Source organism: Nanorana parkeri, unplaced genomic scaffold (assembly GCF_000935625.1).
Source record: "Nanorana parkeri isolate BGI_ZX_2015 unplaced genomic scaffold, ASM93562v1 scaffold62, whole genome shotgun sequence".
Taxonomy (NCBI): domain Eukaryota; kingdom Metazoa; phylum Chordata; class Amphibia; order Anura; family Dicroglossidae; genus Nanorana; species Nanorana parkeri.
This window is the reverse complement of record NW_017306330.1, coordinates 1,421,368-1,444,484: the sequence shown is the minus strand read 5'-3', so window position 1 is coordinate 1,444,484 and position 23,117 is coordinate 1,421,368. Positions and strand designations below refer to the sequence as shown.

Genomic DNA, 23,117 nt, shown 5'->3' with positions numbered 1-23,117 from the left:
ACTAAGGTGAGTTATTTTTGTTTTTGATATGTAGATTTGCAAATAAAATCTTTTTTATATATAAACTTGGTTCATAAGTGGTCAGTACTGAATGAAACATATCTCCCCTCTGGATCATAATAATGATCATTAATAATAATAATAATAATAATATTTCTTGAGTGCATTTCTCTCTGGGAACCCTAAGTGCTTATCAAATTGGGGTGTTGGGATCTTTGAACAGAAGGATTTGTCTGGTTCTGCTATAAGCCAGGGTGAATAGGTGTGTCTCGGATGGACACATGGAAATTGTTATAGCATCAGAATCATCAGGAAGATGAGTGACTCCAATCTGGGGGGTCGGCAAATAAATTCTTAGCGAGGGATGTTCATGATAAACATTAGACGGTCACACACACGTAGTATAAGGCCGCAGTTTGGCTGACCATCACACAAAGAGAAGCGCTGGGTGTTGCTTTTCACATTAGCCTGGGAGATTTAAAGACTTCAGCTGGCCGCATTTTCCATTTCAATACCCCGAAATGTGTCGCGGAGTATCTTCGGCCAATTTTAGCCTTTAAATCTCCCACCGCCGGTAAAGATGAAGCACTGGCTGCATGTGCCTGGGAGGTGCAGAGCCAACTGGCTCCAGTACAAGTGGGTAGGACACTTTGCAGGGCACATTAGTCAGACACAGGGCTGCATTCACGTGAATGCGGCGCGGCTACACTACTTACATGTACTCGTACTTGTACCGAGTACTGTACTTGGTATCTGTGCAACCCTAATTATTATTATTATTATTATTATTAATGTTATTTGTGTGTTTATTATTATATATTTGTGTGTTTATTATTATTATATATTTGTGTGTTCCATATTATCATATACAGTATAAATATAAAAACAATATGTGATCAGTGCCAGTAAATAAATGCAAATAAGAGCTACTAGGCACTCAAGATAAATATTTAGCTTGGCACATGATTGTTATACATTATATGCACTATGTTATTTTTCATTCTTCCCAGAGTTCCATATAATAAAATTCTCGATCACTGCCCACTCCCCCCCCATACATTCTATTTCCTAAAGAAACCTTTATTGCAATCATCCTGTATGTTCTCCTTCATGTCTACAGATATTAAAGTGTACCTGTCCTCCACCCCAGAACCAGCCATGGAGTAACGTCTCTTGCTCCAGGAGAATGCATACGTTTATACATAGTTTCCGGGGACATGACGGCCACCACTGCTCATGACAAGTACACTTTAACAATAGATTTATTGTGTCCTATAAATAAGCTAAAAATGTGTGTTTTCTTTTTTTTTTCAGTGCCAACGTTTAATTTATTTAGCAGATTCATTCCCCTTCGGCCTGAATATATATCACCGGGTTGACTTTGGCCCTTAGCGGACGACTTTATCATGCCGATGCGATCTTGCGAAGCGCTCAGCTCTCAGGCTTGTCAGGCCGGGCCCCGCTGCCTGTTTATGTGGCTTCTGTATGTATAGACGACGTATAGAGGCCGGAGCATGGGCTTGAGTTTACCCTACAGGGAATGATTAATGGTTTGACACCTGCAGCCCCTCTGCTTCCCCCAGACAACCTCCTGCATTCAGAAACAGTCCATGAAATGCCACAACGTGTAAATCTCACGGTGCATCCATACAACAAACACGTATGTGCGCTGAGTCCAAATGAGCGGCGCCAGCGAAGCTGCAAAACGCAGAGACCTCATTCTCTCCAGCCTCGGCTTCGGCCGCATACCGGCCCGCCGCTCATTTCAATAGAAATAAAAAATGATGAGACCAAGGGCGCCCATAAAAGAAAACGACGATTGCCGGCCAATTTGTTTCTTTTTATTTATCTTTTAGATTTAGGGACGTGCGAGCCATGAATAATGCACAGCGCTTGCATGTCCTACACATTTTTTTAAACGTCGGTGCCCGCCAAAAAAAAAAAAACCCGCTGGCCCCACTGATGGATCGCAGCGTATTTTCCGAGCATCAAAGTCCCCCAGACATGAAGGCAATCTGGTAATTCAAAGCTAGCGAGAAGCCTTTCTTGTGGGTTTAGAAAACTTAAAATTTGCATTACAATGGAGAAAAATGGAAAAACTTCATTCTGTACCGCTTGTCAGTCAAAAAAATCTAATTTAGGCTCATTTTTGAAAATGAAAGAACTTTAAGGACGTTCCTGAAGAAATTTTCTAGCGAGGATGACAAATAAAAAAAAAGAGGGAAAAAATGTACGGTTCTGTGTGTGTTTTTTAATGTGTGGAAGAATAACTTCCAAGGCCCGGTACTATACAGTTCTTTAATGCCCAGAGTGACTTAGCAAGCGCATTTAGCACAGAGCTGGTTGTTGTCACCTCGGGGCGCAGGAACCGAGCGCCAACCGCGGGAGCTGGGGAGGGAGCCATGTTTAAAAGGAGAACTATGAGGTGAGTGAAAATCACTCATCCTCATAGTTGGTGCCGAGGTGTGACAATGAAACTATCACACGTCGGCTCAATAGATCGGGAAGTGAGCGAACACATACCGTCGCTCGCTCACTTCTAGATCTTGTCCCTGCAGAGAGCCGTGACTGTCAGACACCACTCCCCGCAGGGAGGGGGCGGACACAGCTGGCTCTGCCTCTAGATAGGCAGAGCCAGCTGTCACTCACGCAGCTGGGTGGATCTCAACAGGTGCGTCACTCACACCTCCCCCGAGGGATTCCCCCCTCTCCGATTCTCCAACGCTGACTGGAGGAACGGACGGGTGGAGGGGGCAGGTACAGCGGACGGATCCCGACATTACTTTTGAGATCCACCCAGCTACATGATTGACAGCTGGTTCTGCCTATCTAGAGGCAGAGCCAGCTGTACCCGCCCCCTCCCCCGTCCATTTCACCAGTCAGAGCTGGAGGATCGGAGCGAGGAGGGGGGGGAATCCCTGCAGGGAACCGTGAGTGACAGTCACGGCTCTCTGCAGAGACGTGATCGAGAAGTGAGCGAGCGACGTTATGTGTTCCCTCACTTCCCGATCTATTGAGCCGACGTGTGACAGTTTCATTGTCACACCTTGGCTGGAACTATGAGGTTGAGTGAATATCACTCACCTCATAGTTCTCCTTTAAGACCACAGCGCCAAATTGACACCCAGATAAAAAAAATTACAAAATCAGAAATGGGAGAATTCTAAATAAAACAGAACCAAACAAAAGAATAGGAAACAATATTCCACATAAAACAAAGAAACAGTTATACAAAAAAATAATAATATATTACCCCGAACAAGGAGAAGTATTCGGACCGGAGCGCCCACTTAATCTTGGGAGACACTTTTCGGCATAAAATAAGGCTGTGTGCTCTCGCGCTTAGTGCGGCGGACGCAGCGCAGGGAAGTGGCCATTTGTCAAGATCACGTACAGCGGCGGCAGGGAAGGCAAAAAGATTCAGCGTACAGCCGGAGCGTGAATAGTTTTGCTGCTCTAGTATCTGACTTCTCATGACACGGTAAAGCAGTCTATAAGACATATTTAAATGCTCCCGAGCAGATCATAACCGCCAGAGGCCGGCAAAACTGTGAGAGGGAGAAAAAAAAAAGAAGTTTAAATGCCTTTTGTTGTTGTTGTTGGTTTAAACAAAAGGATTCTATTTGGGCTACTCAACTTGATTTATACGCAGCTCAGGCCTGGACCAAGATACGGAGGAGAGATTTGGAAGTGCTAGTAGCGTGGTGTCTTAAAATACATGACTTAAAGCTGAAATATAATGTACGCGTGTTCAGGGGCGTAACTAGAAATCACAGGACCCCACAGCAAAATTTTGTATGGGGCCCCCGTGATTGCTAGTCATGCCACTTGCAGAGCCCCAGCGGAGAGTGACCCTGCAGTGCCCACCATAGACTCTCTACAGTGGGCTCTGCAGGGTCTGAGATCTCTTACCTGTCAGCTCCTCTGTGGTCGCTGGGAACTCCTGTTCCGTCCCCGGGCCCCGACTCCTGTTCCGTCCCCGGGCCCCGCCTCCTCTGCTATCGACGGGCCCCGCCTTCTATTACATCACTGGCCCCACCTGCTCTTAGGTCGCTGGCCAGTAATGTAAGAGGAGGCTGGCCCCGCCTCCTCCATTCCGAACACCGCCATCATCTGCCGCAGTCACAGCGGCTATGAGGGGAAATGCGCTGTGGCCGCTGCTGAGCTGTGTCTGTGACAGCCAGCACCCCCACATGCCATAGCGATCCAGACGGCCCTGGCCGGGCCCCCCCTGTGCCCGGGCCCCATAGCGGCCGCCTGGGTCGCTATGGCGATTGTTACACCACTGTGCGTGTTTTACCTTCTCTTGCCGCCCTCCCCGAAACCAACTAGCATCCAATTAAAATGTTTCAATCAAATTTCATTTTCAAGAAATATCTCCTTTGATACCCAATGATGAAATCACTGGGACTTTCTGCTTATACTTGCTCTGTGATATGATTGTTTGTAGAGTGAGGGGCCTGTAGGTATCCCGCTGCACTCCTGACTGGTATGCCCTTTGTAAGATGGTTGCTGAATGGTGTTGCTCAAATACGAAGAGGCTACCACTGGTGGCCACTGAGTGGTGCAGACTTCAGCTTTGCAATCTGCTTGATTGCACTCTATTAGCAACTGATCAGCTAAAGTCTGTCCAAGTCTGTCCAAGTGTCCAGCATAGGGTTGCCACCTTTTCTTCCAGCGAAACCCGAACACTCTAGAGTTGTGGCTTATTCATATGTACATAGAGTTACACATTCATATGTAAATATTACAGTTGAGACTATTTTCAGTGGGGGGGCCAGTAGCCCCTATAATTATGGTTGCCCCTGTCTGCCTGACATCTTGTGTCTGGGTTTCTGCTGCCATGAAACCCGGACACAGCATTCAAAACCCGGACTGTCCGGGTGAATCCTGAACAGGTGGCAGCCCTAGTCCAGCATTAGGAGCATGTATGTCTAAAGGGATGCGGGGGATGTGTTCTTCCACATAACACTTGAGGAAGGGTGCTGTGATGTTTACAGAAGTGTGGATGCCCCCCCCCCACCACACACTTTAAACAGGTACAATATGTCACCAGCACATCAACAATATGTGTCCAATAAGCTTCATTATTGATGTATGCTGTAAATATTTGGTCACAAGAGTAGTGACATGTCAGGGCCACACAGGGTCCCTTCATCAGGCTTAATACATCAGTGAAAGCGAAGACATTTGGGCTAGTCAATTTGATTTATATGCAGCTTTTTTCAGTGGGGGGGCCAGTAGCCCCTATAATTATGGTTGCCCCTGATGTGACCCCCTCTTTTATATTTTACCAAACAATTGGTGAGTAATAAGTGTTTCATAGCATAGCAGGGAAAACTGTTTTTTTTTTTTTCTATAAATGTTTGGTAATGTTTTCTTTATAGTAAAAAGAAAAAAAAAACAGTGGTGATTAATTAAAACCAAAAAAAAGCTCTACCTGTCCCCCAAAATGGTATAAAATTAATTTCAGTACAGCGTTGTATGACGGAATAAATGTCAGTCCAAAAAAAGTACCACAACGCTGAATACTGAAAAAATGGCCGGGACAGGAAGGAGGTTTAACGTCCCGGTCTTCGAGTGGTTAAACAAGTCACCAGAGAAGGCTACATTGACCTAAATCCTAAACACTAACTACATTCCGGTCTCAATTAACAGTGCATTTTTGGGACGGGAAATCACACCCTGACCTAGGTGCGGATTGCTATGCGCAGTCGACGGCAAGTTTTTGGAAAGATCCAAACAGTTCCGTTGTGTTAATACTTATTTTGCAAATCTCAAGTAACGCTACAGAAACCAACCGACGTGAGAAAACAGATAGGCAACAACTTGTTAATTTCATGCTGTGTAAATATTTAACAAGTGTTGATTCTTAATGAGAATGACCTAAAAAAAAAAAGAAGACCCCCCCAAAAAAAGGATATCGTCATTTTCGCTACAAACTTATCGTTTGGATTATCCGTCTTGGGGAAGTTTTTGATGTCGCCTTCCAGTCGTTTTATCTGGTGGTCCATGCTGTCCAGGCTGGATTTCAGAGTCTGCGCCGAAACTAGAAGATAAAGAGAAAACAATTGAGATATGTGTACTGAGGTATCGAACATATAAAATGGTGACTCCCGCACTCGAGCTGTGGTGGGACAACAAATCCTATGAGGCATTGCAAGTCTCTGCAAGGCGTGGCTTCCAGAGGCAGAGATTGATGGGATTTGACCACAGCTGGCGTGCCGAGGTTGCTTACCCCTGATGTAAACATTTAGGGCCGGTTCACACCACATAGGATGAGTTCCAGAGTGTTTGGCCTCTGAAACACACTGGAACGCAAGTTGGCTGGCTCCCTGCGTTCCGGGGCAGGAGGGGGCGTGGTAGTGCATTGAAGTCAATGGCACCGCAGCTGACACCCCCCACCTTCACTACGATCGCCCACACCCGGGACGCAGGCAAATTAGTGCTTGCGTTCCTGTCCAGTGTGATCTGCAAAAATAGTGCTTGCAGTGGGTGCCCCCCACCCACAGTGTGGGCGATTGCACTGCGGTTGGGGGCGTGGCTGCAGTGCCATTGACTTCAACACACCACCACACCCCCTCCCGCCTCTAAACACAGAGATATGGCCAGCTTGCGTTTCAGTGCGTTCCAGAGGCCGAACGCTCTAGAACACATCCTTTGTGGTGTGAACCGGCCCTTAGGGACCTTGAAAAGGCAAATAGCAGCAATATATTGTTCCGCAAGTTCAAAAACTACCTGTTGATCCTGCCAGAAATCTTGTGAGCTAATAACTTATCTGTGTTCTCTGCTTTTGCAGACAATTATCAGTTACACTGTATCCAGTGGCCTGTGTGTGGACTACAAAAACACCCCCCCCCCTTATGAAAAAATGCATAAGGGCAGGTGTTCTGTGGTCCAATTAGACCTTCTGTTCTAGGGTGACAACGCTGCTTCTCCATTCATACAGTGCAGTAAATGGGCATTGTCACCATAGGACAAGAAGTGCGTTACGGGCAGGATCACCAAGTGAAAAGAAAGTGAAGAAAGCACTGAAATGGAAAACTAATGCAGCACCACATTTAAGGACTGATAAGCTGCAATATATTCCATATTTGTTCCCAGCTTTAGACACATTTTATTCACTTTACATGGAGAAATTTGTGTATTTCGATAGCGTATTCGGCTGTGAAGACCCACAATCATCAGCCAATATCAACCCTTTTCCAATTACCTGCTGAGACTAGTGAGATCTTACACTGAGGGCAGCGAGCTCTCATCAAGAACACAAGGCAGACCCGCAACAACAGCAGGTGTAAAAGCACTAAGGCAGGGGTAGGCCCTCTAGCTGTTGTGCAACTACAAGTCCCATGAGGCAATGCAAGACTCGGAGCCACATATTGAAAGCTGGAAGCATATCCTTACACCAGGGATGGACAACTCCGGCCCTCCAGCTGCTTTGCAACTACAAGTCCAATGAGCCATTGCAAGATTCAGAGCTACATAGTGGCAGGATGGGAGCGTACACCAAGGGTGGGCAACTCCGGCCCTCCAGCTGCTTTGCAACTACAAGTCCAATGAGCCATTGCAAGACTCAGAGCTACATAGTGGCAGGATGGGAGCATATGCATACACCAAGGGTGGACAACTCCGGCCCTCCAGCTGTTGTGCAACTACAAGTTCTATGAGCTATTGTAAGACTCGGAGCCACATATTGAAAGCTAGAAGCATATCCTTACACCAGGGGTGGACAACTCCGGCCCTCCAGCTGCTGTGCAACTACAAGTCCCATGAGCCATTGCAAGACTCAGAGCTACATATTGACAAGCTGAAAGCATATTCTTACACCAAGGGTGGGGAGCTCCGGCCCTCCGGGTGTTGTGTAACTATAAGTCCCATGAGGCATTGCAGGACTGACAGTTACAGACATGACTCTCAGGGGTATGAAGCATGTTGGGATTTGTAGATAAAGCACAGCTGGAGGGCCAGAGTTGCCCACCCCTGCAGTAAGGTGTGCTTATGACCATCACGCCCCAGGAGGATAAATGCTAAACAAAGGCACCTAAGCATCTGGTTTCATGAGACTATGAGGATTCATGATTTTGATCAATTTTCATGAAAAAGGGACAATTTTTGTGAAAAGAAATATGGAAGCCACCTTAACACACATACAAATGGTAAAACACTGCAGATGGTTTATATGGTAAAGTTATTTTCCTTGAAACAAACATTTATTTACCAAAAACATGATACATACAAGATATAAGACTGCAACAATGCTGGACTTCCTATTAAGAAAGCCCAACACTAGTCACCTTTATAATAAGGGACACCGCATATCTGCTATGATAGCCTCAGTAAGATTAGGCTGAAACTATATACATGTAGAATAAAGCAGAAGTGGTCACAATGGGATTATTGTAAAAAAAAAAAATTCTCAGCACTTGCCGAAACTTCAGGAAACTCGATGTTTGTGTGGCAGTGTGAAGTGATACATTGTAGCGAAGGCTTGCGCTATTCTCCCTGTTGTGTTATGTCAATGTGAAATCCCGCTGACAGTGCCATCCTTTTGTTGGCACTGTCAGCTCTCTAATACTTCATAAGTTTATCAAACATAAGCTGACACTTGATGTACCCGACGCCGATGTCTCACGTAAGATGCCCTCATATCTTACTTTACGCAGACTTCTTCCTCACACCGAAAATGACATTGTTTGCAGTTGTCTAATATTAGGTGAGAAGTGGTATTAATTCACATGCTAGCGGGATAGAACAAATTATGGCGCTGATTATTAAATAGGTATTACAATTTTTCCCAGTGTAAAAAAAAAATATATATTTTTAGTGATTAATTTTCACTAAATAAATTATCGTTATCATCTCATTTCCCATTGGCAGATAGTGGAGCAGATTAACCAAGACAGTGTAGGTTAGTAGAGGGGTAGGGTGCTGGATTGTGTTCTAGGTACCTGAAACTGTAATATCTACATACAGTCAGCTATCTATTAAGCCATTGCCGTATACCTGGTCCTTGGATTCAATTCTTTAATTCAAAGAGATTGCCACAAGGTTACAAGTGTTCTGAGGCTTTTTATTGAGGGTAAACATTCTTAAGGTTAGGAAGAAGGCCAAGGCATTACTGGTGTTCACAACAGCTCCCTTTATCAGGGCTACAAAATGCAAGAAATATATAAAATAATAAAAAAGAAGAAAAAAAATGATATACTGTACCATTATTGGTTGGAGGGTGGGCTTCAGGACCTGTTGTGATGTCTTTTTAAGTTGCCCTTACAATTTTAGATCTTTTTTTTTTTTCTCGTATGTATGTCCTCTCCTCTTGAGAGACCATGAGGGTCCTTCTTTGCGGCATGCTGGCAGGAGACAAGTTTTTCTGCTCAGGCTGTGGCTGCTTTTTGAAGAATGTTAAACTTAAGACTTTGTTTTGTGTTTTGTTCAACTGTAAGGCTTCCTTCCCACATAGGTCCAGGCAGTGGATTCCTATGGCTGGAATCATCGGTGCATGTAAGAAGCTTCGGATGGGGAGCCAGCAGAAAGCAAAGACAGGCTGACAGGAGCATTGGCTGTCTACAGCCAGTGGCAAAACTATCGTCATAGCAACCCAGGCAGCAGCTATGGGGCTCGGGGCACAGGGGGGCCCGGCCAGGAAGAGGGATAAAGGGGTCCCCCTGATGCCGTGCGGGCCGTCTGGGTCGCTATGACATCGCAGGCTACTGGCTGTCACCAGTGACAGCCAGCAGCTATGGAGGAGAAGGCAAGGCCCATTGGCAGGGGAGGAGGCGGGACCCGGCGGCAGTGGAGGAGGAGGAGGCAGGGCACAGCAGTGACCATGGAGGAGGTGGGGCCCAGCGGTGGAGGAGGCTGACAGCGGATCAGGGCTGACAGGTAAGAGGTGCTCAGGGGTGTGACCAACCCATCTGAGACCCTGCAGAGCCCACCATAGAAAGTTTTTGGTGGGCTCTGCAGGGTCACTCTCAGGTGGGCTGTGTGGGATCTCAGGTGGGCTCTGCAAGGGGCATAACTAGAAATCACAGGGCCCCATACAACATATTGCTATTCTACTAAATATTCTACGCATTCTACGCATATTCTACGAAAGGGATTTCCCGCGATTATCGTACGATTATCGCAAAGTGTGTGGGCACCTTAAGGAGCATCCTAGAAAACCAGTCGAAAATCGTACGATTTTCGGCTGGTTTGAATGATGCTCGGGAGACAAATGCCGAGCGGGCCGGTGTGCGCACGCACACTGCCCCGTTCAGCATTGCGGTCATTGGAAGCCCGCCCCTCAGGGGGGCGGGCTTGCGATGATCGCAAGTAGGATCTTCCTGTCCAAGATGGGCAGATCGTACGTTTTTTAATTACTTTACAACCATCGCAAGACTCTTACGATGGTTGTAAAGTGTATGGCCACCTTAAGACTTTTTTTTTTTAATGCACCTGGAATGTGTTTAGAAGATTTCGGCAAAAAGTTCAGTCGGGCTTTAAATCCTGAAGGGTCATGCTGGTTCAAATTTCCATCAATAACTTTATAAGTCATCCGCAGATACCCGGCTCTCTGGAAGGTAGTTTCTTCATAGGCACCCCTGCATCCCCCCGGATATGTATGAACCCGAGGCAAACTATGATGCAGGATGGAAGACACTAGAGAGAATCTAAAGAGAAGCCGGGATGAAATATACATACATACATTCCCTTCTTCCTTTATAGACATCTAGGCTCCCTACGGATCCTTACCAGCCAACTATGAGCTATGCCAAAGGAGCATACACAACAAAAGTCAGGACGGAGGTGCCTTCTTTAATAAAACTCATGCAGGGAGCCCTACATCCGCACACTATACCGCTTTAAAAGAGCAGTTTAGCCATTTCTAGAAGTTTTGTCAGTTATATTTTCCATATTTCACTTGTTTTGGCTGATGCAGCTTTGAGGGGGAAAAAAAAAAAGGCGAAAAACTGCTCATTTTTAACTTGTGTGGCACACAATGCTCGCCCCGCGGGACAGAAACGGGAGATCAATGATTCCCAGCGGACACTTTTTTCCCATCTCTCCCCTTCCAGCTTGTCAGGCTGGGTGAGCTCCCTGTGACTTTTTTGTCATTCATGATGAATGGAACAGATCATTAAACAGCTGGCTGTTTCTAAGAAGCAACAACAAAAAAATGCATTTTTTTATTCTTGGGCATTTTGCAGTCAAAGGAGCAGAAAAACAAATTCTTTGAGTGGCGGCTTCTGCAGCTTATCCGCGTCTTGCATTTCTAACAAGCGTAACCATCTGCGTTTACGAAGCGATACATTAAAGCGGGACGATCGTTTGATTTTCATGTTAAGGGGATGCATGCTTAACGATGTATCAGCCATTGATTACCGCTCACAGAAATCACAGGATAACCCCTGACATTGCCGTCGTCTGCTTTGGTCTCCAGAAGGGCGGAGCCATCTTTTTTTCCGTTATCGTCAGGGTCCCCATCTACTTTCTGGACGGAGATGCTGCTGCTCTTCCAGGAAATTGGTGCGGCAGGCAAGTTAATTCCACAGCATTCGAATGTCACTTCCCACTGCCCATTATAATTGACTGCAAACCTAATCTTTGAGTTTTTGTAGAGAGTTTTTGGGTCAAGAAGGAATATTTTTTATAGTTAAAGCTGTGTGTAAATACATTTTTATTTTCTACCCTAAAAAATAAAAATCAGCAAATACCATGAACAGTGGTCTGCTAAACTAACTGCAATCAAATGATAGTCCTACAACAGTGCCATAGGGTGTGTGTACATGTTTCTATGTATTTGGGAAGTTCCTCATGGGCAGACACTAATATGAATAGCTCAAGCCATTTATGTGCAGGAACCTATTTGAATGGCTCAGGTCCCTTTAAGGGCAGGTATTAATATGAAGGGTGTGTATATGTTTCTATGTATTCGGTGGGTTCCTCATGGGGAGGACTAATACAAATGGCTCAGGCTCTTCATGGGTAGTACCCTATATTAATGGCTCAGGCCCCTTTAAGGACAGGTATTAATAGGAAGGGTGTGTATATGTTTCTATGTATTCGGTGGGTTCCTCATGGGGAGCGACTAATACGAATGGCTCAGGCTCTTCATGGGTATAAACCTATATTAATGGCTCAGGTCCCTTTAAGGTCAGGGATTAATATGAAGGGTGTGTATATGTTTCTATGTATTTGGGAAGTTCCTCATAGGCAGACACTAATATGAATTGCTCATGATGTAAATGGGCAGGAACCTATTTGGCTCAGGCCCATTTAAGAGCTGGGACTAAAATGAAGGGATTAAGTGCCCTTTAAGTAAACAATGATATAAATGGTTCAGGTTCCTCATGGACAGGCACAAATATGAATGACTCAAGCTGTTCATGGCCATGAACACATATGAATGATTTAGTGGTTCCTCACCTGCAGGGACTGATATGAAGGGCTTAAGTGCCTTGTAGGTAAACTATTGATTTAAATGATTCAGGTTCCTCATGGGCAGACACTAATATGAATAGCTCAAGCAGCTTATGGACAGGGACTTATATGAATGGCTCAGGTCCCTTTAAGGGCAGGGATTAATATGAAGGGCTTAAGTGCCTTTGTAGGTAAACAGTGATATAAATAGTTAAGGTTCCTCATGGGCAGGCACTAGTATGCATGACTCAAGTTCCCTACTGGCAGGCAATAATATGAGTGGTTCTTGTTCTTCACGAGCAGGCACTTAGATTAAATAGCTCAAGCTCCTTATGGGCAGGCAATATAAGTAGTTCTTCACGGGCTTGCACTTAGACTATATAGCTCAAGTTCCTTATGGGCAGCCAATATGAGTAGTTCTTCACGGGCTTGCACTTAGAATACATAGCTCATGTTCCTCATGGGCAGGCACTAATAAGTAAGCCTTAATGTACTATGCAAAGTCATCAGAATTGAAATTAATACAATTATTATTATTTTTTTACATTGGCTGCTCTATTCTCAGTTTTTGGACCTTCAGGTATCTGATTTTGGTAGAGAGCAGCATTTCTTACCATCTGCTAAGTTACATCCAATGTTCTTCAATCCATGAAGCCTATTATTCCACAAAAGTTGTGATCCATAATGTAAATGTTAATTGCTTTACTGGCAGCTGCATTCCCAAGGCAAACGGCAAACACTATTTTTATCTCGGTATATCCCTAATCTGTCCCTGGAACACCACAAAAACTGCTGGTCTTATAGAAAATGTTGCAGATGGCATCAGGTCTCAAAGATCAATTTTATTCCTTTCCTTTTTTGTTCCCAGACTCTCGCTGCATCCTAAGCAATGTCAAAATACTCTAGAGTATGGATGTACTTCCAGCACAGTTACTTGCATTTAATTGGCTCACTTGTCACACTGTGGTAAGCTTTCACCGAGGCATTGTGGGTAGCGAGATGCAAATGAAGCAAAAAAAAAAAAATGACATTCGTTTTCTTCTCATCTATATTTTATGGAAACCTCTGAATGTTTTATACAGCCAAGTAGCATTCTGATACTGATATCGTGTAGAACAGAACTTTGAAGGTTTTTTTCTGAAAACAGGAGTAAAAAGAGCGGTCCCAAGGAAAGAGTGGAAGTAATAGGTGAGCTGGTAATACTTCACGGCAAGCTGTGCTAAAATCACGGCACCCAGATTCCAGAGACGGCCTCCCATGTGGGTTGGGTGGGCCTGCTTCCTGTAGTCTGCATTGTGTAACTTCCTCTCTCTCTCTCCATGCATCGATAATTAGATTCCAACATCCAAAACAGGTTCATCTCATTGGTGGCTGTGAATGTTCCTTATTGCAAAGCTTTTATATGTGAGATGTTCTGTGTGTGAGAGACGGTAAGGAGCCTGCATGGGGCAGGTGTGAAAATTCCTGTCCTGCAGGGGTTCCCAGAGCAATAGATTACAATCAAACGTTAGTGATGTGTACTGGTACACTCAGTGCCAGATTTACTCTCTCTGCTGTCTCAAACCCAGGTTCCTCAATGCGCCAAAACACACCCCAATCTCCGGCCAGCAAAGAGAGGTACACGTCAGAGTCTTGCAATGCCTAATGTGATTTGTAGTTGCACCACACCAGGAGGGCTAGAATTTGCCTACCCTTAGTCTAGGCTTTTGATTATGTGACCAGTACTTGAAGTATCCTGGAGCAATACTTTCCCCCTATTCATCTCCGTTTGGCCATGTACTGCTACCTATGGGGAGCATGTGACTACTCCCCTAATGACAGCATGGATTGGCCGCTCAGGCACCCAGCATTGTCACATGAGGGCGGGGAGAGTGTCCTTAGCCCTGTGTAATCCCAAGACCACGACTTAGAGCTTCACCAGAACATCTTCATTGTAAAGTACAATAGTTTATTAATTAGGAAAGAAAAGACAGAATAAGATGCCTTTCTCAAGGGGCCACATGACACAATGGGGGATCAAATGGATAGTATGTACGCCGATCATCCATAACATTATGACCACCAACCTAATACTGATTTTGACACCAAAACAGCCCTGACCTGCCGAGGCATGGACTCCACTAGACCTCTGAAGGTATGCTGTGGTATCTGGCACCAAGCCATCAGTAACAGATCACTTAAGGCCTCTAAGTTACAGGGTGGGACCTCCATGAATCTGACTTTTTTTTCCCCAGCACATCCCCCAGATGATCAATTGGATTGAGATTTGGAGAATTTCGAGGCTAAGTCAACACCTCAAACTCCTTGTTATGTTCTTTAAACCATTCTTGAACCCTTTTTGCAGTGTAGCAGGGTGCATTATCCTGCTGAAAGAGGCCATTGCTAACAGGAAATACCGTTTCCATGAAGGGGTGTACTTGGTCAGCAACAATGTCTAGGCAGGTGGTATGTGCCCTGTCAAAGTAACATCCACATGAATGGCAGGACCCGAGGTTTCCCAGCAGAACATTGCCCAAAGCATGACACTGAGTTTGTTTGCTTGCTTTCTCCCCAGTGGTCATAATGTTATGGCTGATTGGTGTATATCGTGCATTAGCAAACCATGGGTTAACGTAAAGTGTCTGGGAAGGCTCTCATGTATCCAGGTCATGGTACAGCTAGTGATAGTTTGTTACATTCAACTGAGCCCGTTATGTGATGTTGATGAAGTTTTGTAGCCTCTCCAAGCCACCAGGAACTGTAGACGTGGCTTGGAGAAGCTACAAAATGTCTTCAACATCACAGAACAAGTCCAGTTGAATGCGACTAACTACTACTAGTTCACATGAAATATTTGACTATAGTTCTGCTTTACTATTAAAGAGCAGAATCTTATTTATTTTGGATATGTTTATGAGGGCTGCGGTAGGGATTCGGATCCGTGACTACACATGCTCTGTGCCGTTATACACTTGTTTGGCAAGAAAACTGAGAAATTTGAACAACAGCGGATGTCACGTCAATTTCATGCACCTTCAAATAGATGTTTTATTTCTCTAAGCTATTTAGAGGATGCGGCAAATCTTCAAGGCACGGTTTATTCCCTTAGAAGTCCTATTAAGGGGAAAAGGGGGGTTGCAAAGCTGTTACACAGGTGGTCTTATCTTGGGAAGGCAGGCGTCTTACAGCGGTAGGGGGTAAAGGTCACCGGACCGAGCCAACAGTCAAGAGTATCTGTATCGTGTTTGAACACAGCTGGGTAGAGATCACCCTTATCTGTGTCTATAAGACGCTTATGTTATCAAACAAGGCAAAATGTTATGGTGACTAGTTACCAGACTCTGCTGGTGGTTGGAAGCAAACAGTGCTGTCCTGATTTAACGCTTACTTGTGGAGTTGAGGAGAAACTTCCTTTAAGAAAGCCATCTTTGGGAAACTTGCAGAAAATCCAGTTATGTCCTGTAAATCTTATCCGTCTCTTTCTCTAATGCTAAAATCAGACTTTCAGTGGGAGTGTCTGATCTGTACATTAATAAGCAGGAAGGGCAAGGCTCCAAGGATGGAGAAAGCTTAAAATGGGTTTCACCGGTGTGTCGACCTTCAGGAAGAGTGCAAAGAGCAGGCAGGAGATGGAGTCTGTAGAACTGCATATTCTGGGCGACCAGACGTCACTGTTTTCTCCCAATGAAGAAATGGCTCCCGGTCTGGTCTCCAATGTGTAATATCCTGTAGTAGAGTGTCAGCATACTTATAGCAGCCAAAAAAAGCACACACAAGAAGCAGCGCTCCTCAACGGCTCAGGGAAGGAATGCGCCCAGGTGCTTGCCACTGGGATCATGTCCTCGCACTAATATAGCCCATGCAAACAGAAGAAAAGCTGGCCACAGACCGGATCCTACTGGAATAGTTTATTGAAGCTTGTGCCATATCACTGGTGTCCCGCCAAAGGTCCTAGACCATGGGTGAGACACCAGTGATGTGGTACAAGTTTCAATAAACTATTCCAGCGGAATTCAGTGTGCGGCCAGCTTTTCTTCTGTTTGGATATACTTGTGTCACCACTTGCTTCTGTGGGCAATTCCACAGCACCCTCCAGTGACTGAACCACAACCATTGATAGCCCTAAGCAACAACAGCATGCATAGCAATCAAGGCATCTCCCATGGAATCATGGCAAATGTAGTTCATTTTACCTTATTAGAAACACGCAAGATATGATGTGCATTGCCTACTTAGAGGAAAGGGAGCTAAGGACCAAAGGTGATCATTAGACATGTAAGCTGCTGAAAAATTCAGTTTGGTTCAGATTTTCTGGGATTCGGGTCCAAAATTAAATTTGGTTTGGGGTTTCAGTAGAAATTCAAATTTATGGATATGTTTACCAACGGATATTCATTATGACTACCACAGAAAACCATATACAGATATTACTACTGAAGCTGAATCTCCTAGACCCGAATGGCATTTGGGATCCGAATTTCCCAATTGCATTTGGAAGCTCCTGAATGCCATTCGGGTCCAGGAGCCATATACATATATTACTAAAGCTGAATCTCCTAGACCCGAATGGCATCGGAATCCAAATTTCCGAACTGCATTTGGGAACTCCAGAATGTCATTCAGCTTTAGTAATACACTGTATGTATAAGGCTCCCACAACCGAATGCCATTCTGGAGCTCCCGAATGCAGTTATTCTGATTGGCCAGAAAAGTCACATGTCCGATCCAGTTTAGTTTTTGAACGAAATTCGGACGGGATCCGAAATCGGGAAATTCGGACATGTTCGGATGCATTAGGATTCGGAAATTCGGATGTGTCCGAATTTTGGAAAATTCATACGCATTTTGAATCGGAAACGAAACAAATTGCACATGTTTAGTGATCATGATCCTGGAGTTCTACTTTGGAGTAGAACTTGGAATTCTACAGAGTAAGCCCCAAAACTTTTTAAACTTCCTCTAATCCCCGTTCAGCTCAAAGTTTGCAACTCATAAAAAAAAAAACAACTTTAAAAACTGCAGCCTGTACGTAACGCTGAATAACCAAGTTAAAAGCTTTCCAAGGTACACAATGTTTTTGTTTTTTTTATCCAATTGAAATGAGGAGATGACAGGCACTCGCCAGCTTGGCAAAACATTATAGGCCTTTTAGTTAACAAGTAAAACACGGGCGTTTGATCTTTGTGGTGCCCATGCATGTTTCATTAAAAGGCAGGAAAGTGGTATTATTATCTGACAACACAGAAGCAAAACAACTGCTTGATGAAAGGGTAATTTATAAGGGAATAAACTATCGGATCATTAAAATAACACTGTATTAAAAAAAAAATGTAAAAGCGGAAAATGAATCATGAATAAAATGTTTCATGAGCTAAATTATAATTGTTGGCGATGGAGCTCGGTGGGAAGATGCTATTACGGCATTTAACAAAAAAAGAAACAGGCCGGCTCGAGTGTTCTCATTGTTTAGAGAGGAACAGCCGCCTAGATTTTGTGATCTGTTCATTGACAGCAACATAAGTGTTTCCCTTGGCAATGCCTTCATCTGCTTTTCTCTCCAAGGCGGTGGCACCATTTTTGTTCAGGCATCATCTAGCGCCACCATCTACTTCCTGGTATGAGATGCCGCTATAGAGATGACTCAATCATGTAAATCCTGGTGGCTGTTTTCATAAATGTCTGAGACGGATCAGCCCCCTGCTGCAGCCTCTCATCTTTTTAAAAAGTTACAATGTACAATCTGTTGGAGCTTTTTGGATATATGATGATATTGCTGTATACTCTCAGGACTATATTCATGAAGACTTAGTCACTGAGAGGTTCAGTTAAGCTAAAAAGTATTTTAAAGTTCCAAACAGCTGTCTTAAATTATTATTATAATACTACAGGATTTATATAGCGCTGACAGTTTGCGCAGCACTTTACAATATAAAGAAGACACTACAATCACAATACAAATCAAGACAAGATGGTAAGGATCCCATAAAGCCCCATTTAGCTCTGGAAGTGCTAAATACAGATCTCTTGGGGGGCTGCATGTGGTGAATGTTCGGTAGGGGGAGCTTGCTTTGGTTGCCAAGAGCTGGGCAGGACACCAGCCAGAGCTACCTGTAATCTCCTGGCAACCAGTGACGTCACTGGTTGCCAGGAGTTGGGCGGGACGCCAGCCACAGTGTCTTGTTCAGTTCCTAGCACCAGCTCTTAGCAACCTGGGACACTCTGGCTGGCGTCCCACCCAGATCCTGGCAACCAGTGACGTCACTGGTTGCCCGGAGCTGAACAGGAAGCTCTGGCTAGTGTCCTGCCCAGCTCCGTGGCAACGCGTGACATCACTTTTTGCTAGGAGCTGAATGGGAAACTCTGGCTGGCGTCCAGCCCAACTGAGCAGGACCTCCTGGCCAGAGTAAGCTCCCTCTGCGGAACGTTCATCACCAGCAACCCCCCAACAAGGGGGCACGTGATGTCAAAGGGATCCTGTGACCCCTCACGTAACCCAAAAAAATGCCGCCTCAGACAACAGCCTCAGGCTTCCTTAATATAGAGATGGCCCTTAAGGGAGTCATGGTTCTCACCCAGGCTGAACTTAAAACATGTCTGCCTTTGCTCATTACCCTTACATGCAGGTTGATGGTATTAGTAGTTTACCAAAGCGAGGTAACATTGTTTTTGGTGTCTGCTCAGCTCACAGGAAGTGACAAGGATGCTGCATTTCTAGAGCAACACACCTTTTACATACTTGCTAAATATGTCCTTTGCTTAGAGGAAGAAAACTAATGCAGTCACCACAACTAAGGACTGCTAAACTTTTTTTATTTGCATAAACAATTTTATTGACTTGCAAAGTGCCTCCTAATATTTGGTGACATGGTCTCATATAGGGGTCAATAAAGCTCCTCTGAAACTTTGTAACTGCTTAAGCTTCCCGAATGTTACTTTTATCATACCGTTTTATGCAAGATGACCCCTTACTGTCTGTGCTTCCCTATCAAAGCAACAATGAAGCACAATTGAGAGCACTGAAGTATTTTTTTGTGTAAAATTTTGCATCGTCGGGACTTCAGACGGTTTGTGTTATTTAAGAGCAATTCTCAAATGTTTTTTCCCTTTGCAGCAAACAATTTTCTCCAATGATACAGGTGCTCTTCAATGCTTCATGTCAACTCGCAGGTTTCTCACCCCCCCCTGCCCCCCCAGAGCTGTGTTCCTTGAGATCTAACATTTAATCTGAGGGAGATCTTGATTAGAGTTTTGATGTATGTGAAAATGAGAGCCGATGATACATAGATAAAATGTGATACAACTCCCATTATCACCGCACCGGTTCCCATTACACCGCAGCGACAAAGACTCATTACTGCGCGGACGCACTAACTCTATCAGGACCATTAGACGGGGAAGTGGTTATTGATGGAGCTCATTGTTCTGACTTCATACATGAAATCATTTCAGCCCTAATGGCCGTCATACCCTTTTTAACCTTGATGGCGCTAAATTAGAAGCCAAAATTAATGATTGGAGACTTTCGACTTACTTGGAGAGCGAAAAAAATTAAGCAGGAAGAGAGGGAAACACAGTGTGGCAGCCATGTTTTTAACCCTGCTGTACATGGCTTTCCTTAAGACTTCTCTACTGAAGGACAGCTTGTCACCTGAAGGCTACTCAGTACAAAGCCAACTCTTCACTCAGTGCACCCTTAATATTTTTAGATACACAATGTGAACATCTGACCTGTGACTATCACATCTACGTGAACTTGTTGGACATCCCACTTCAAAATCATAGGCATGGAGTTGCCCCCCTTTGTGTCTATAATAACCTGCACTCTTCTGTGAAGGATGTCCACAAGATGTTTGAGTGTTTGTGGGCCTTTTTTGCCCATTCAGCCAAAAAGAGTATTTTTGAGGTCATGTACTGATGTTGGCTCACAATCACATTCCAATTTAGGTGTTCAGTAGGGTTGAGATCAGAGCTCTGTACAGGCCACTTGAGTTCCTCTTTACCACACTGGCCAAACCAGTCATGCTGGCACAGAAAAGGGCCTTCACCAAACTCATCAACCATGTCTTTATGGAGCTTGCTTTAGGGCACAGTCATGCTGGCACAGAAAAGGGCCTTCTCCAAACTAATTAACAATGTCTTTATGGAGCTGCTGGTCATGTTGGGTCAGATAAGGGCCTTCACCAAACTGTTACGACAAGGTTGAAAGTGGGCAATTGTCTAGCGGTACCCTTCATTGGAAACACCCAAACTCAATAACTTGGAGAGATGTTCTCAATCTCTTGGCCATATCATGTAGCACAGAAGAGATTTGGGGGGGAAGGGGAAGCATTAAAAGAGCCTTCTTACTACGTACATATAATCTGATATGTAGAGTAGTTCAAGTAGCTTTCCACATATGTGGGCACCTCACCGGTAACCATCACACCTACATGAGCTTGTTGGACATCCCATGGCAAAATCATGAACATTAAAAATGAAGCCGACTTTGTGGCTATAACAGCCTCCACTCTTTTGGGAAGGTGTTCCATAAAGTTTTAGAGTGTGTCTATGGGAATTTTTACCCATCCGGCCAAAAGAGTAATTGCGAGATCAGGTACTGATGCTGGATGAGAAGAACTGGCTCGCAATTGACGTTCCAATTCATCCCAAAGGTGTTCAGAAGGGGTTTAGGTCAGGGCTCTGTGCAGGCCACTCAAGTTTCTCCACGCCAAACTCATCAAACCATGTATTTATGGAAAACAGAGGCTTTACATTCACAAGGGAACTTGCTTTACATGCTTCAAGACATTTCAGACCTTGCCTAGTCCTGATATATTCAACAAAACATACCAGATCGATGAACCACTTTATGCAAAACGCCTCAAGGTTTCTTCTTTGGTGTCTGTTCACCTGTGCATGTCTGTACATCTCCACAATAAATCTCATGGTCAAGCAAGGCGAAGGAGAGAATTAAGCGCTTTCATGTCCTTATGGAGTTGTGAGAGCGTGATTATAAGTGAATTTGAAAAATATATAAGCATGATGTATAAGATGTTGTCACCGTGAATAGGACAAATTAGCCTTTTCAGTCATTTGTAAGTATTTACTGTATGTACATAGGGGCAGCCATGATTTCTCATTACATATTGTCACGATCTGGATCAGGCTCCGAGGCCAGTAGCTGAAACAGCAGACAAAGTCGTAGTCAAACAGGCCGAGATCGGTACACAAGCAGAGGGTAGTAGTACAGGAGCAGGCAGAAGCGTAGTCAGCGAACAAGTTGAGGTCAGTAGTCAAAGGTGTCAGGTATGAAGAGGAAGACGATGCGAGTAGTCGGTGAATCAGCAGCCAAAGGTCAGTACACGGGTAGCAGTATGAGAGGATTGTAGCACAGAGGGAGCAGGAAGCAAGATTTTGGCAGGAGCACAATAATCTGGCAAACAGGAAGTGCAGAGGCGTGGCTTAAATAGGAATTTCAAGGGAGGAGCAAGGAGTTCAGAGTTCAGCAGAAACTAGGTTTAACTGAGGATTACACAGGAGCTCAGGCAAGGAGCTATCCAAGGTTCTAAGGTGGCTCAGCAGGTAGGACCATTGCCAGCTACAGCAGAGGCCCTGGGTTCAGATCCGCTTCCTGACACATACAATGAGTGGCCAAATTATTATGACCACCTGACGTTTGTAGGCAAATTAGCTATAATTTCGCGCTGAAGTTGGTAGAGGGCCAGACCATTATAAATAGGGAAGCGGGTTGTTTACCACGACAACGCAATTTAACAGCCTTTGAACGTGGGATGATTGTTGGCGCTCGGAGCCATGGAGCGAGTATCAGCAAAACAGCAGAATTTGTTAAATGTTCAAGAGCAGCTGTTGTTAAAGTGTTTAAAGACCGGACTGTCAGCCGAAAATCTGAGTCTGAGCGTGCGAATTGTGACCGTCAGCGACTAGTCAATGTTAGGGCAGAACGGAGAGTGGCAAGACTGGTACAAGACAACAGAAGGGCAACAGTGCCGTGTCAGATTCCTCGCATCACCTTTCACCATCTCGTGGAGTCACGAGGCGGCCCAACGAGGTACTGATGGGGTGGTCATAATAATCTGGCCACTCAGTGCATATAGCTCTATGCAATGATTGTGCTTTACTGCTCCTTCTCACAATGCCAATATGTGAGTTGTCCAACTGACTAAAAACAATGCCTTCCCTGTGCGGCTGATAACAGCTGTAAAAAAACTCTTGTAGAGCTCAGACTGGGAGTGTGAAAAGCAGCACAAGTAGGCATTTAGTTGTGCTGCAGTGCTCATGTGCTAACAAGGAACTTCCTGATAGGAGTAGAGAGACAGACAGATGAGCTCAACACTCCGCTGCTGCTTCTTCTTTTCAGCATGACAGCCAGGCAGCTAGCATTCTTAGGAGGCCACCACTGGCTGCCTTTTCTTCTCACTGATTGGGGAATTTCAGTGAGTGCATCCGGTGGGTATAGTACAGTAAATAGACGGCTAGATTACCTTTGCTACACAAATACATTTTGTAGATTTTCCATCATTGTGAAGAAGGAGCCGTTATGCATTTTAATTACAGCGCCGGCGTGTCGCAACCCCAAACTTCTGCACCGCCTGTCTCAACCAGCAAATACAATTCTCACTTCTTGCTTGGCATCGGTATTGGTGGGTTAGTTTATGGTACCCGGCCACCCTCCGGCTAATCATGTTTCTCGATTAGTTACGGCTTCCCACCTTTGTCCCGAAATAACACTATATATA

At 44.7% G+C, this 23,117-nt stretch overlaps 1 protein-coding gene across 1 annotated transcript in view; it reads right to left on the bottom strand.

The window, feature by feature from the left end:
- Positions 1–23,117, bottom strand: part of DIAPH2 (diaphanous related formin 2) — a 909,560-nt gene that overhangs the window by 296,082 nt on the left and 590,361 nt on the right. Inside the window, exon 23 of the mRNA XM_018576282.1 lies at positions 5,925–6,049. Within this exon, the coding sequence (XP_018431784.1) occupies positions 5,925–6,049 (125 nt within the window). The remainder of the gene's footprint in view (positions 1–5,924; positions 6,050–23,117) is intronic.